At 51.1% G+C, this 14,042-nt stretch overlaps 1 protein-coding gene and 1 long non-coding RNA gene across 2 annotated transcripts in view; one reads left to right on the forward strand and one right to left on the reverse strand.

The window, feature by feature from the left end:
- The window catches only part of LOC134922745 (uncharacterized), a 91,249-nt gene that overhangs the window by 66,243 nt on the left and 10,964 nt on the right, over positions 1–14,042 (forward strand). The window lies entirely within an intron of this gene.
- The window catches only part of LOC134922728 (cytochrome P450 3A12-like), a 157,445-nt gene that overhangs the window by 32,386 nt on the left and 111,017 nt on the right, over positions 1–14,042 (reverse strand). The window contains exon 12 of the mRNA XM_063920691.1: positions 12,841–13,003. Coding sequence (XP_063776761.1) covers positions 12,841–13,003 — 163 coding nt within the window. The remainder of the gene's footprint in view (positions 1–12,840; positions 13,004–14,042) is intronic.

Below are 14,042 nucleotides of genomic sequence, written 5' to 3' on the forward strand. Positions count from 1 at the left end.
TAGGCGCTACATTGTAACACTGCCGTGTGCCGCCTGTCACTCAGTACAGGAGCACACAGCCGATCAGGAGAGTGCTACAACGTGGCGCTCCCTGATTGGCTGAAGAAACCCACTTAGACATCAGTCAGAGTGGGTTTCTGGCATTCGAGGAAAGGGGGCCCATGTGAAAACATGGGGCCCCTTTCAGTTCGTGGCTCGGCTTTCCGTTTTCTTATTTTATGCAAGTACGTGGATTACAAATGGATGCCCCGAGGACCCTGGGACCCGCGATCTGGTGAGTAGAATTTATTCAACAGGTACCCCTTGGATTCTACTGGAGAAGAGGACCGACCTGCGTGTGAACATAAGGTAAGTATGTATGTATGTTTGTGTGCATGTATGTAATAAATCTTTACTTTCACGGTGTGTGTGTGTCTTGTCTTTTTTTGGGTATTTTTTTAGTAGTAGTACTACAGGTACCAGCGGGCCCGTTTTTCCGTCGCATGCTGGTACTTGTGGTTCTCCAAGTACCAGCATGCGGGGGAGGCTTGCTGGGCCTTGTAGTACTGCTACTAAAAACAATATATTTTCATTATCACAAAAGGCTATCAGCCTCCCCATCCGCAGCCCATTGGATGGGGGGGGGACAGCCTCGGGCTTCACCCCTGGCCCTTGGGTGGCTGGGGGGGGGACCCCTTGATTGAAGGGGTCCCCACTCCCCCAGGGTACCCCGGCCAGGGGTGACTAGTTGGATTTTTGATGCCACGGCCGCAGGGCACTATATCAAAGTGACCCCCGGCTGTGGCATTATCTGTCCAGCTAGTGGAGCCCGGTGCTGGTTTTAAAAATACGGGGGACCCCTACTCTTTTTGTCCCCCGTATTTTTGGAACCAGGACCAGGCGCAGAGCCCGATGCTGGTTGCTTAAATATGGGGGAACCCCTGTCAATTTTTTCCCCATATTTCTGCAACCAGGATCGGCTCAAAGAGCCCGAGGCTGGTTATGCTTAGGAGGGGGGACCCCACGCAATTTTTTTTAATAAAATAACAACTTTCCCACCCCTTCCCACTGATATACATGCACGGATCTCATGGATCCCTGCATGCCTATCCAATCACGGAAAAAAAAAGCAGGTCTGTTTTTTTTTAGCACTTTTTTACGAGTTGTAATTTTTCACGGCAGTGTTTGTTTTTTTTTTGCTTTGCACTTCTTAGTAAATTACCGAGATTCATACTTAAACAGCCGCGTTTTGACCGATGGTGTATTCATTCGTAATTTTTTTCTTGGACTTGCAAAAAATTACGAATGCCCTCATCACTGCCGTGATTATTGCTTAGTAAATTACTGAGATGACACTTTGATGAAAAAACGGCATCTCGGTCAAAATCGGGACCTTAGTAAATTTACCCCAAGGTATGTCCGTCTCCTCGGGCACAGTTTCTAGACTGAGTCTGGTAGGAGGGGCATAAAGGGAGGAGCCAGCCTACACTATTAAACTCTTAAAGTGCCCATGACTCCCAAGGGACCCGTCTATACCCCACGGTACTAAATGGAACCCAATCATCTTCTATGGACTATGATAAAAGGATTTACCGTTAGGTAATTAAAATCCTATTTTAATCACTTAACTGATGATTTTTCCCCAAAAAAAACAGCTCCGAAATTGTCATTTTTTTTTCAAATTAGTGAATTAGGCGAAGAACATGAATTTATGAATTTAACCTTATCCAAAATGATTTTAGTTAAAAAAACAAAACCAAATTTTTTACATTTTTAAAAATCATTTTCTCAAACATCGGAACATTGGTCAGGAAGATTGGTAACATTGGGATATCGATAACATCGCAATGTTACTTTTTACCCTCAAGACAGCTGCCAGGTACACAGTGGGGGTCTGTGGGTGGCTTGGGGGGGTTGTACAGGTTGAGTCTCCCTTATCCAAAATGCTCGGGACCAGAGGTATTTTGGATATGGGATTTTTCCGTATTTTGGAATAATTGCATTCCATAATGAGATATCATGGTGATGGGACCTAAATCTAAGCACAGAATGCATTTATGTTTCATATACACCTTATACACACAGCCTGAAGGTAATTTTAGCCAATATTTTTTATAAATTTGTGCATTAAACAAAGTGTGTCTACATTCACACAAATCATTTATGTTTCATATACACCTTATACACGCAGCCTGAAGGTCATTTAATACAATATTTTTAATAACTTTGTGTATTAAACAAAGTTTATGTACATTGAGCCATCAAAAAACAAAGGTTTCACTATCTCACTCTCACTCAAAAAAGTCCGTATTTCGGAATATTCCGTATTTCGGAATATTTGGATATGGGATACTCAACCTGTATTACACTTTCCCAGCGGCTTGCATTGTCTGCAGTTGCTGGGTGGGGGCTCCTGACATGCTGACCGATCAGCAATGATCGGCAGCACGGCAACACTGAGGGGAGGGTGCAGGGAGGCAGAGGGACCTTCTAGTCCCTGAGAGCAGCAGCGGAGGAAGTTTCCCTTCCCTGCAGCTGCTAACACTGTTTATCTGACTGGTTGCATCCTGTGCGACCAGGTCAGATAAAGCACTGCATGGTGTGGTCGCATCTGATGCGACTATGCCAGGCAAGTGGTTAACTATATCGCTAAGTGTGTATGCACCTTTAGGGGACATGTGTTTCTTTTGATTCTGTGAGAATAACATTTGGGAAAGGGTAATGGTGGGACATACAGTGGTGCTTGAAAGTTTGTGAATCCTTCAGAATTTTCTGTTTCTGCTGCAGCGTGGCCAAAAACGACCTCAGATTTTCACACTTCTAAAAGTAATTTAACCGAAGAGAACTGAATCAAACAAATAATACAAAAAATGAGACATGCTCATTGTTTATTTTAGAAAATAATCCAATATCACATATCTGTGAGTGGCAAAAGGATGTGAACATTTGCTTTCAGTATCTGGTATGACCCCCTTGTGCAGCAATAACTGCATGGAAATGTTTCTGGACATCAGTCTGGAGGAATTGTACCGCATTCCTCCATGCAGAACAGCTGTTATGATGGTGGGTTTCCTCCATGAATGAACTGCTGGCTTCAGGTCCTTTCACAACATTTTGATTGGATTATGGTCAGGACTTTGATTTGGCCATTCCAAAACTTTAAGTTTATTCTTCTTTAACCATTCTTTGGTCGAATGTCTTTAACCATTTGGTTGAATGTTTTTAACCAATCTGTGATTAGTTGTCTTGCTGCATGACCCACTTTCTCTTGGGATGCATCTCATGGACAGATGTTCTGACATTTTCCTTTATACTATTCTGGTATAATTCAGAATTCATTGTCCCATCAATAATGGCAAGTCGTCCTGGGCCAGATGCTGCAAAACAGGCCCAAACCATGATACAACAACCACCACCACCGTGGTCACAGATGGTATTAGGCTTTTATAATTACACTTCTCATATAAACCAAAGCGCTCTATTTTGGAGTCTGTCCACAAAACATTGTTCCAATAGCCTTCTGGCTTGTCCAGGTAATCTTTAGCAAACTGCAGACAGGCAGCAATGTTTTTTTTGGAGAGCAGAGGCTTTTTCCTTGCAACCCTGCCATGCACACCATTGTTGTTCAGTGTCCTCCTGATGATGGACTCATTAACATTAACACGGTGCTGCAGGCCGAGAAACGCGTTAAGGTACTCCATTGAAGGATTCCACTTGACTGCCAGATTCTCCTGATACCCTTGAGCTGTGTATACCGATTGGAGTCTAGCCGCAACCAAACGGACACTTCACCAGCGGCGTGACAATCTGCCTTCCCACTACATTGTGCCGTTGCACACCCGGATCGGTGCAGCGCTCACAGCGGAGAAGTCTAGCCGCAACCAAATGGATATTTCACCAGTGGCGTGACCATCTGTACTTCCACTGCATCGAGCCGTTGCATACCCGGCTTAGTACAGCACTCTCAACTGAGAAGTTTCTCCATCGGATGACACACTACAGGAATAATTGATCCTTTTATACCATCACCATTTATTCATTATACATCAATACAGTGCCGGTGTCCGCATTTCTAACACTGGGACACTGCCCGCTTGGCTCATTTGAGCCGTCTTCGACACTAATGAGGCTTGTATGTTCATAAGGAGAGGAGAGACCGCACATTTCAACAGTGATCCCTAACAGAGGTACCTCCTAAGATTCTCCCATTTACAATTATTTCAGTTCGTGGACGCACGGCTGAAAATTATGAAGCATCATTGCAACTTTTAATTCAGGTCCAAAAGACTTTCTTTACATATACTGGTTCAGGTGATATACTGCAGTCATATTTATTAATATACACTTATGTGACTTTTTATTATTATCTCCTATATATTAGCCCAGATCTGTGACTTTGTGCCTCATTTGCTAACGCTGGGCGGAGTCACATAGCTGGGCGGAGTCAAGCCATAGATCTCACAGATCTGAGACACAGGCACAAAGTCACAGAGTCTAATATATAGGAGACTAGGAGCAGCAGATGAGGAGCAGCTGGCATGGCACAGGCAGGGTACAGAGACAGCGGCACCGGCTCACCGTGCCCTTGACCCCTCACATCAGCACGCTCAGCACGGCCTCGCTGGCGTGCAAGAGTGTCACTCGCCGCCACACTCAGTGCTGCTTCTCATGTCCCCAGTCTTCTAACCAAGGGCTGGCCCAGCAGGATCCATCGTCCCCCCGGTGCCGCGGCGGTGATGTGAGCCCGGGAGGCGGCTCTTCATCTGGCGCTAAAGCGGGTCTCACACCCGCTCCCCGCCTGAGCGCCAGTGCCTCTACCCTGCCGCCTGTCACAGTGAGGATAGAGGTAACCCCGCTCCGCGCTCCCATTGCCAGCGCACCCCTCCCGCAGCTCTACGTCCGGTGCTACGGTACAGCCAGGACGGTCCCTGCTCCGGAGAAGATGATTGCCTGCTGTGACCAGTGCTGCATGTGGGGCGGCTGGCTGGCGGGCGGGGGGGAGGAAGAGATGTGGGGAGGCTGGCAGCGGGAGATGTGGAGCAGCTGGAGGGGGGAGATGTGTGGCTGGCGGGGGGGGGAGATGTGGAGCAGCTGGAGGGGGGGAGATGTGTGGCTGGCGGGGGGGAGATGTGGAGCAGCTGGAGGGGGGGAGATGTGTGGCTGGCGGGGGGGGGGGGAGATGTGGAGCAGCTGGAGGGGGGGGGGGAGATGTGTGGCTGGCGGGGGGGAGATGTGGAGCAGCTGGAGGGGGGGAGATGTTGGGCGGCTAGAGGGGTGAGTGGGGGGTGAGATGTGAGGCAGCAGACTGCGCATTAACAGAGTGGGCTACGTGGCAGCCGGAGCACCGCACACTACGGTGCTCCCGGCTGTCCGGAACAGTGCTATAGTGACAGATACAGTACCCGCAGCACCTCCGGACCACTCCCCCACCCGTGGCACCCCCACCCCTCTTCCACACACAGGGCATCCGGAACCCCTACACCACCCGCGGCCCCCACTCCCTTGACCCTCCACCACCCGCAGTGCCTCTGGACCCCATCCACCGCACCTGCCCCTCAGCATCTACAGACACCCTCCCCCATCCGCGCTCCCCCGCAACCGCACCTCCCTCACCTGCTGCGTCTCCTGACCCCTACTGCACCCGCCCCTCCACCAACCACAGCGCCTCCGGACCCCCTCCCCCATCCGCCGCACCTGCCCCTACACCACCTGCGTCACCACCACCCATCTCCCACATGCGACGCCTCCGGACCCCCTACACCACCCGTGTCCCCCACACGCAGCACCTCCCAACCCCCCCCCCCCCCAACTGCGCTGCCCCTACGCTCGCATCCACCCCCTCTCCACCCGCAGCATCTACAGACACCCTCCCCCAGCCGTGCCCCCCCTACAACTGCCCCTACCCCACCCTCGCCACCCCCCACCGGCAGCCCCTCCGGGACCCCTCCCCCATCCGCCGTACCACTGCACCTGGCCCTCCCCCACCCACGTCACCCCCAGCCCTCACCCACACGCTGCACCTCCGGACCCCTACACCACCCGCGGCCCCTACTCCACCACCCGCAGCACCTCCCAACCCCCTTCCCCATCCGTGCCCTCCCCCGCATCTGCCCCGCCTCCCCCCACAGCATCTACAGACACCCTCCCGCATCCACAGTCCCCCCCGCACCGCCCCTTCCCCACCCACGGTGCCTCCTGACCACCTACCCCAGTCGCGACACACACCCGCCCCTCCACCCGCAGCGCCTCCGGAACCCATCGCACCCCCTCACCTGCCCATCCCACACCTGCGGTGCCTCCGGAACCCTACCTCACCCGTGGCGCACCCGCCCCTTCCCCACCCGCAGCGCCTCCAGAACCCCTCCCTCATCCGTAACAGCCCCGCACCTGCCCCTCCCCAACCCACATCACGCCCTGCCCCTACCCCACCCATAGCGCCTCCAAACCCCACTCCCCCGCCCATCTCCACCTGTGCCATCTAACCACCCCCCTCCCCATCTGCACCCCCCCCCCCTCACCCGCAGGATCAACAGACACCGTCCCCGGTCCCCCCCACACCCGCTACATTCTGTACATCATGCCCTGCAGCTGCTGTTCACGCCGTCGCAAGGGGCTATGCTCCCTTCACCACACGCTGCCCTTTCATTATGCAATATTTAACCACTAACAACACTAAGAATGCATGTAATACTTCAAATAGTACTAGAACCCCAGAAAGCCATGCAGGGCTTAAGGGGGCGTAGCCCCTTACGACGGTGTGAAGAGCGCCCGTAGGGCGCGATGAAGCACCTAGTTTTATATTATTGTTTCAATTTTTTATTAGGCTATTTCATTAATTTCATTCTTATCAATGTGTTTAATGAAACACTATTTTACTAATAAATCTATATATTAGACTCATTCAGCGCTCCCATTTCTTTTTTCTATAAAATAATGTGATAAAGGCCTTCAGTTGCTCAGAGGTTACCTCAGGTTCCTTTGTGTCCTTGCAAACTATTAGACGCCCTGCTGTTAGCATGATCTTTGTTGGGTGACCACAATCTGTCTGATGGTTTTATAACCTTTTCCAGCCTGATAAGCATCAACAACTTGATAAGCATCAACCAGCCTGATAAGCATCAACAACAAGTCCTCAGAAATCTCCTTTGTTCGTGGCATGATACACTTCCACAAACATGTGTTGGGAACATCAGGCTTTGATAGATCCCTGTTCTTTTAAAAAGACAGGTTGTCCACTCACAGCTGATTTCAGGGGCAGATTGGGCTGGAAAACCAGCCCGAGAAATTTCTGGAAGCAGCCCTAATGGGGGTGGGGTCTGTTCAGGGTGGTGGGGTCTGGTGATGGGCGGGGTCTGTTGAAGTGGAAGGGCACTCTTTCCTCAGATGAAAGAGCTGTTACAAAACTAAAACTGCCAATGTTTGTTTGTTGATGACAGGGCTCTTTTATAGGACCAAGAGTAATTCCATAAAATAGGGGGTTACATTTGATGTTCAGGCTACACTATTACCACTGTGAGACAGATTCCTATACATTCATATACTGTAGCCCTGTTTTGTAGCAAGGGATTTACAGACCCCAATACTCTAACCCTCCAGCTGTCTCTAATCCCCCGCCAGCACTCACCCGCCAACTGTCTCCAATCCCCCCCTTCACATCCTCCCCAGCACTCACCTGGCAGCTGTCTCTAATCCTCCCCCCCCCGCCCCCCTCTTTCACATCCTCCCCAGTACTCACCCTCCGGCTGTCTCTAATCCTCCCCAGCACTCACCTGGCAGCTGTCTCTAATCCCCCCCCCCCTTCACATCCTCCCCAGCACTCACCAGGCAGCTGTCTCTAATTCCCCCTTCACATCCTCCACAGTACTCACCCTCCAGCTGTCTCTAATCCCCCGCAGTACTCACACGGCAGCTGTCTCTAATCCCCCCTTCACATCCTCCCCAGCACTCACCTGACAGCTGTCTCTAATCCCCCATTCACATCCTCCCCAGCACAGCCGGCCCTAGCCAATTTAATGCCCTAGGCAAGATTTTGGCTGGTGCCCCACTATCACAAGTGCTAGTTCCGCCTATGACCTAGCACTCCTCTCCCAGCACAATTCTGGGTCCCCATACCTGAGAGGAAATGGGGATGCAGAAAGTCAGGGAATGGTGGTGCCGCCTCCTCCACTCTCAGCAGCTGCAGCCCTTAGACCCCTCTCGCAGCTATCGCCCATATGCCAAGAGAGGGGTGACAGGGCCAGGATAGGAGCGACAGGACCAGGACAGGGCCAGAATAAGGGCGACAGGACCATGACAGACATAACAGGACCAGGAAAGGGGTGACAGGGCCAAGAGCGGGTTGACAGGGCCAGGACAGAAATGACAGGGCCAGGATAGGATTGAAAGGGCATAGGACAGGGGTGACAAGGTCAGGTTAGGGGCAACAGGACCAGGACAGAAATGAAAGGGCCAGGATAGGTGGGACAGGGCCAGGAAAGGGGTGCCAGGGCCAGGATATGGGTGCCAGGGCAATTACAGGGGTGACAGGGCAAGGATAGGGGTAACAGGTCAAGGACAGGGGTGACAGGGCAAGGATAGGGGTGATGTTGCCAGGACAGGGGTGACAGGGCCAGGGTAAGGGTGACAGGGCAAGGACAGGGGTGACAGGGCCAGGATAGGGGTGACATGGCCAGGATAGGGGTGACAGGGCCAGTATAAGGGTGACAGGGCAAGGACAGGGGTGACATGGCCAGGATAGGGGTGACAGGGCCAGGATTGGGGTGGCAGAACCAGGACAGAAATGACAGGGCCAGGTGAGTTTTGACAGGGCCAGGATAGGGGTGATGTTGCCTGGACATACATAACAGGGCCAGGATAGGGATGACAGGGCCAGGATAAGGGTGACAGGGCAAGGACAGGAGTGACAGGGTCAGGACAGGGGTAACACGGCCAGGATAGGGATGACAGGGCCATGACAGAACACAGGGCATGGGAAAGATTGGTATTAGGGACAAAACAGTGGTGACAGTGACAGTGACAGATAGATGTGTCTTACCGGAGCCACTGCTGCTCGCTGCAGCTGTCCCACTCCAACCTGTTGGGAACTGATGCTGCTGCTGGAGACTTGGCAGGGCTGACTCAGGCTGGAGTCCTACTTCCTCTGCCTGCCCGCATCCCTCCCCCCACTCCTCAGTCAAACACCTTGAGGTTGCTGGGCACTGTGATAATGGGAGACTGGGAGTGACTCGTTAGCCCGAGAAGACGCTGCGGCTGGAGGGAGGTGAGGGGTGGAACATGCACGTGGACTTCTGCAGCACTGCCCGCCGGTGGCTAAATGAACGGTGCGAGAAGGAGCTGGGCGCACCTCACCGTGGGTGGCAGCGCTGCAGCTAGCGGTGGGGTTGCCGAGGCTGGAGATGAAATAGGCGGTATAAAACTGCTGCTAAGGGGAGCACGGGGGCCGGCCGACCAGGGACTGATGCGGCGTCCCAGCGTCCCAATCCGCCCCTGCCTGATTGTCATCCCATAGATTGAAAATACCTGACTCTAATTTCACCTTCAAAATATCTGCTAAGCCTAAAGGTTCACATACTTTTGACACTCACAGATATGTGATATTGGATAATTTTGCTCCATAATACAATTAGCACGTCTAATTTTTTGGTCTCATTTGTTTGATTTGGTTCTATTTATCTTTTAGCACTTGTGTGAAAATCTAAGGTAGTTTTAGGCCAAATTTCAGCAGAAATATAGAAAATTATGAAGGGTTCACAAACTTTCAAGCACCACTGTACATAGTAGCAGCTCCTTCCTGATGCTATATGGTGAGGCACCAGGGTCAGAGGAGCATGTGCTGATCCTTGATTGGAAGAGGCCAGCATCTGCTCCCCTGAGCAGAGCAGGTGGGTGGTTCTACACTGTCTTGTTCAAGTAAAGTCCAGGCAGCATGTAGGAGGAGGGAGCTGATGCTGGAGACTACAATGAAACACGTTTGTGTGTCCCAGTGTGTGAGTTCCTAGATATTGGAACTGTCTACTGTGCTCCTCTGTTAATTTGCCCCTATGTATATATGTATCCCTCCCTGCATGTGTGTGTCTCTAAATGTAACCCTGCCTGTATGTATGTGTGTGACTTGATGTGTCACACTTCCTGCATATGTGCTGTGTCTGGAGGTTGCCACTGAGTGCACCTTCTTCCCATACTTCCCTCCCTGTCACCCACAGCTGCTGGGACAGTCCCTGTTCTGAGTCTGAATGAAGGTCCTTCCTGCTGCATGCTCTGTCTCTGGTGCAACTATCACAATCACAACATGCTGGTGGCTACTGGGCGGCCATGGTGTACAAACATGAGTAGAAAGCATAATGGGCAGCAGGTGAGAAAAAAGCTGAAGGGCAGAGTGGTATGTATGGGAAAATCTGGTGGATCTGGTGGCTTCTGAGAAAATGCTTGTGAGCAGAGGGCACATTAAGGATAAATTGGTGGGCATAGGTGTATGTGAGGGAAAAGCTTGTAAGCATGTATAGGATAAGTACTGTAAATGGAGGAAATGGGCTGGGGATTGCCATGAGAAAGTTATTTTGACATGGATGGATTGGAAGAGGCAGGCCCGTCGACAGGGGGGGTCAAAGGGGACACCCGTATGGGGCCCCAAGGATCAGGGGGGCCCCGAGCATCAGGGGCACAAGAAATGTGTAGGCAGCGTCTAAGAAAGCTGTGGCTCCCGTGCACTCCGGGACGCCCATACGTCAATTAACAGACAATTACTTCCCAATACAAATACCACCCCCGCCGCATACCCCATCACTTGGTCTGAGCTGGTCCCGTGCTGTGTTGCCAGCGTCGCGGCGTCACTACGCATGAACCTGCGCCAGCCCGTCCCTGCTGCTGCCGCTGACTCCGGGGAGCTGGGCGGCACAGCACTGCCAGGCACACTGACTGGGAATATCAGACAGCAGTCCCTCCTGGGTCCTTGCAATCTCCCTCACCGTTGTGACAATCTGTGGGTCTGTGTCTATATATGTATGTTTGTGTCTGTGTAGTATATGTACATGTATGTGTGCTTATATATGTATGTTTGTATATGTGTATGTGTATGTATATGTGTGCGTGTGTATGTATATACTGTATATTTATATATATATATATATATATATATATACACACAATTATATTGAGGGGAAGAGTTGAGGGGGTAGGGGGCCCCCAGAGATATCAGTGTATGGGGCCCCAAGATTTCTGTTGCCGGCCCTGGGAAGAGGAGGTGGTTCCAAACCAGTATCTTGCCTAGGACCCCATGGGAGTCTTAATCCAGTTCTGTGTGCCTAGTGTTGGCCAAGAACAGACTCTTACCACTTTCTGTGTGCCCAGTGCTGCCCAAGAACAGGTTCTTCCCACAGTCTGTGTGCTCAGTGAAGGCCGAGAACAGGTTCTTCCCACTCTCTATGTGCCCGATGAAGATGAACAGGATCTTTCCACTTCCTGTGTGCTTGGTGCTGACCAAAAACAGGTTCTTCCCACTCTGTGTGCCCGGTGCTGGCCAAGATCAGGCTCTTCCTACTCTCCGTGTGCCCAGTGCTGGCCAAGAACAGGCTCTTCACACTCTCTGTGTACCTGGTATTGGCCAAGAACAGGTTCTTCCTACTCTCTGTGTGTATGAAGCAGGCCAAGATCAGGCTCTTCTCACCCTGTGTGCCTGATAAAGGCCAAGAACAGGTTATTTCCCACTTTCTGTGTGCCTGGTGCTGGTCAAAAACAGGTTCTTTCCACTCTTTGTGTACCCGGTGCTGGTCAAAAACAGGTTCTTTTCACTCTCTGTGTGCCTTGTGCTGGCTAAGAACAGGTTCTTACCACTCTGTGTGCCCGATGCTGGCCAAGAACATCGGGCACATGAAACCATGGGGTGTATTCAATTTTTGTCGGAAACTGCAGTCTTGTCGGAAAGATGGCAGTTTCCAACAGGTTTAGGTCGGAAGGGGTTCCGACCTATTCAATGTGACCGCTTTTTTCCGACAAGTCGGGAAATCCAACTTGTAGGAAGCCTGTCGGAATGCCCTCGGATCAAGCCGTCGATCCACGTGTATTGGCGGAAGCGCGGCCAAACCCGTCAGGTTTTAGCCCCGTTTCCGACAATGTCAATCCGACTTTAAAAAAAGTTGGATTGCCTTTGTCTGGAACGTGCCAAACCTGTCGGGTTTGGCCGGCCATTGAATACACTCATGTTGGATCCTTTCTGTCGGAAAGGATCCGGCATGAAATTAATACGGACGGGAAGAGAGACTTCCCTCCTCTGCCTCCCTGCACCCTCCCCCTGTGTCTGCTGTGCTGCCGCTCATTGCTGATCGTAGTACGGCAGGATACCCCACCCCCAGCGGCTGCAGACAATAGCAGCCGCTGGTAAGTGTAAAACAACCCCCCCCCCATGCCACCCCCAGACCCCCCCCCTGTGTACCTGGCAGCTGTCCAGGATCTAAATATTACAATCGCGATGGTCGTGATGTTCCCAATCAATGTTTGGGAAAAATTCTTTTTTTTTTAAATAAAAAAAATATATATATTTTTTCTTTTTTTACTAAAATCATTTTGGATAGGGTTAAATTCATGTTCTTCACCTAATTCACTCATAAAAAATCTTCAGTTAAATGGTTAAGCTACCAATATGTATACTGCATTTTGTTAGTCCAAACCTTCTTACCCTCCACCATTGTACAGTGATGCACCTACCTGCACCTTCCTGCATCTACACAGCTCTTTAGGTGAAAACACTTATTTCAGGCATATTTTCTAGAGGACAGCCTTGTATAACCAATTTTTGAAGTTGTGACCAGATCAATAAGCAACACTGCTAAATGAACACGTTAGAAAAGTAGCTGCTGTGATTCTTACCGGAGTGTCTTTGCAAGTGCGGAAAGAGAAGTTCTGCAGCAGTAAGGTGAAGACAGATTTCATGTTGATCAAAGCAAATCTCATCCCTATGCAGTTGCGTGGTCCAACTCCAAAAGGAAGGAAGGTATATGGGTCTTGTACATCTCTATTCTCCTTACTGAACCTGTGAGTATAAAGGAAAATAATTAACTTTTCTTAACTGCAGTAATAGCCTGTCAACTCTGAGAAAAATGTTAGACATGGTCATGGAGAGTCACCAGGAAATCTTGTCAGAGTAGCCCACTATTGAGTCACGATTAAACATGACTGCTGGCATGCAGACCGCTAGGATGCTGAACGCATCCACTCATACCAACTACACACCACGACTCCACTAAGTGTGATTGCATTTCTGCCATTAAGGGAACCAGCAAATTTTGAACCGGTAAATACATGTGCTTTAAAGTGCTAGAATTTACATAAAGAAGTCTTTTCGGACCTTTGAGGTCATTACAGAAACAAGACTGTATTCCAGGGACGTGCAGTCAGGGGAGGCAGTGCCTCCCCTGTGATTAATTATTAAAATAATATAAAGAAGATACTTATGACACATATTCTGTGTCATAAGTATGTTCTTTATTTAATTCTAATAATTTTCTGTGCTTATATGTGTTTGGGAGGCACTGATAGCAGTGCCTCCCAAACACAATGCAGACGGAACAGAGCGGGGGGCGGGGACAAGCACTGGGCTTTAAAAGCCCATTCAAAATAAGCGTAAAAGCGGCACTGAAAAAAGTGCCTCGCTGACAGGGACACCACCCCCATGTCAGCAAGGCACTTGTGATTGGACAGTGGATCCAGTGCTGGATCCGCTTGTCCAATCACCCAGACGCGGCGGGTCCCAGCATTGTGTGTGCGGCTCTCCCCGTCCTCCTCCCGCTGACAGCAGCGGTGTGCGGCTCTCCCCCCCCCCCCCCCCCCCCCCGTCCTCCTGCGGGTGTGCGGCTCTCCCCCCCCCGTCCTCCTCCCGCTGACAGCAGCGGTGTGCGGCTCTCCCCCCATCCATCCTCGGCTGACTCCGTCCGGCCCATCTCTCCCTTCGTCCTCCTCCGTCCTCTACCGCCCTCCCGCTGTCAGCGCTGTTTGCGGCTCTCCGGTCTCCCCCGTCCTCCTCCCGCTGACAGCAGCGGTGTACGGTTCTCCCCCGTCCTTCTCTATTGGCT

This window comes from Pseudophryne corroboree, chromosome 1 (assembly GCF_028390025.1).
Source record: "Pseudophryne corroboree isolate aPseCor3 chromosome 1, aPseCor3.hap2, whole genome shotgun sequence".
Classification (NCBI taxonomy): Eukaryota; Metazoa; Chordata; class Amphibia; order Anura; family Myobatrachidae; genus Pseudophryne; species Pseudophryne corroboree.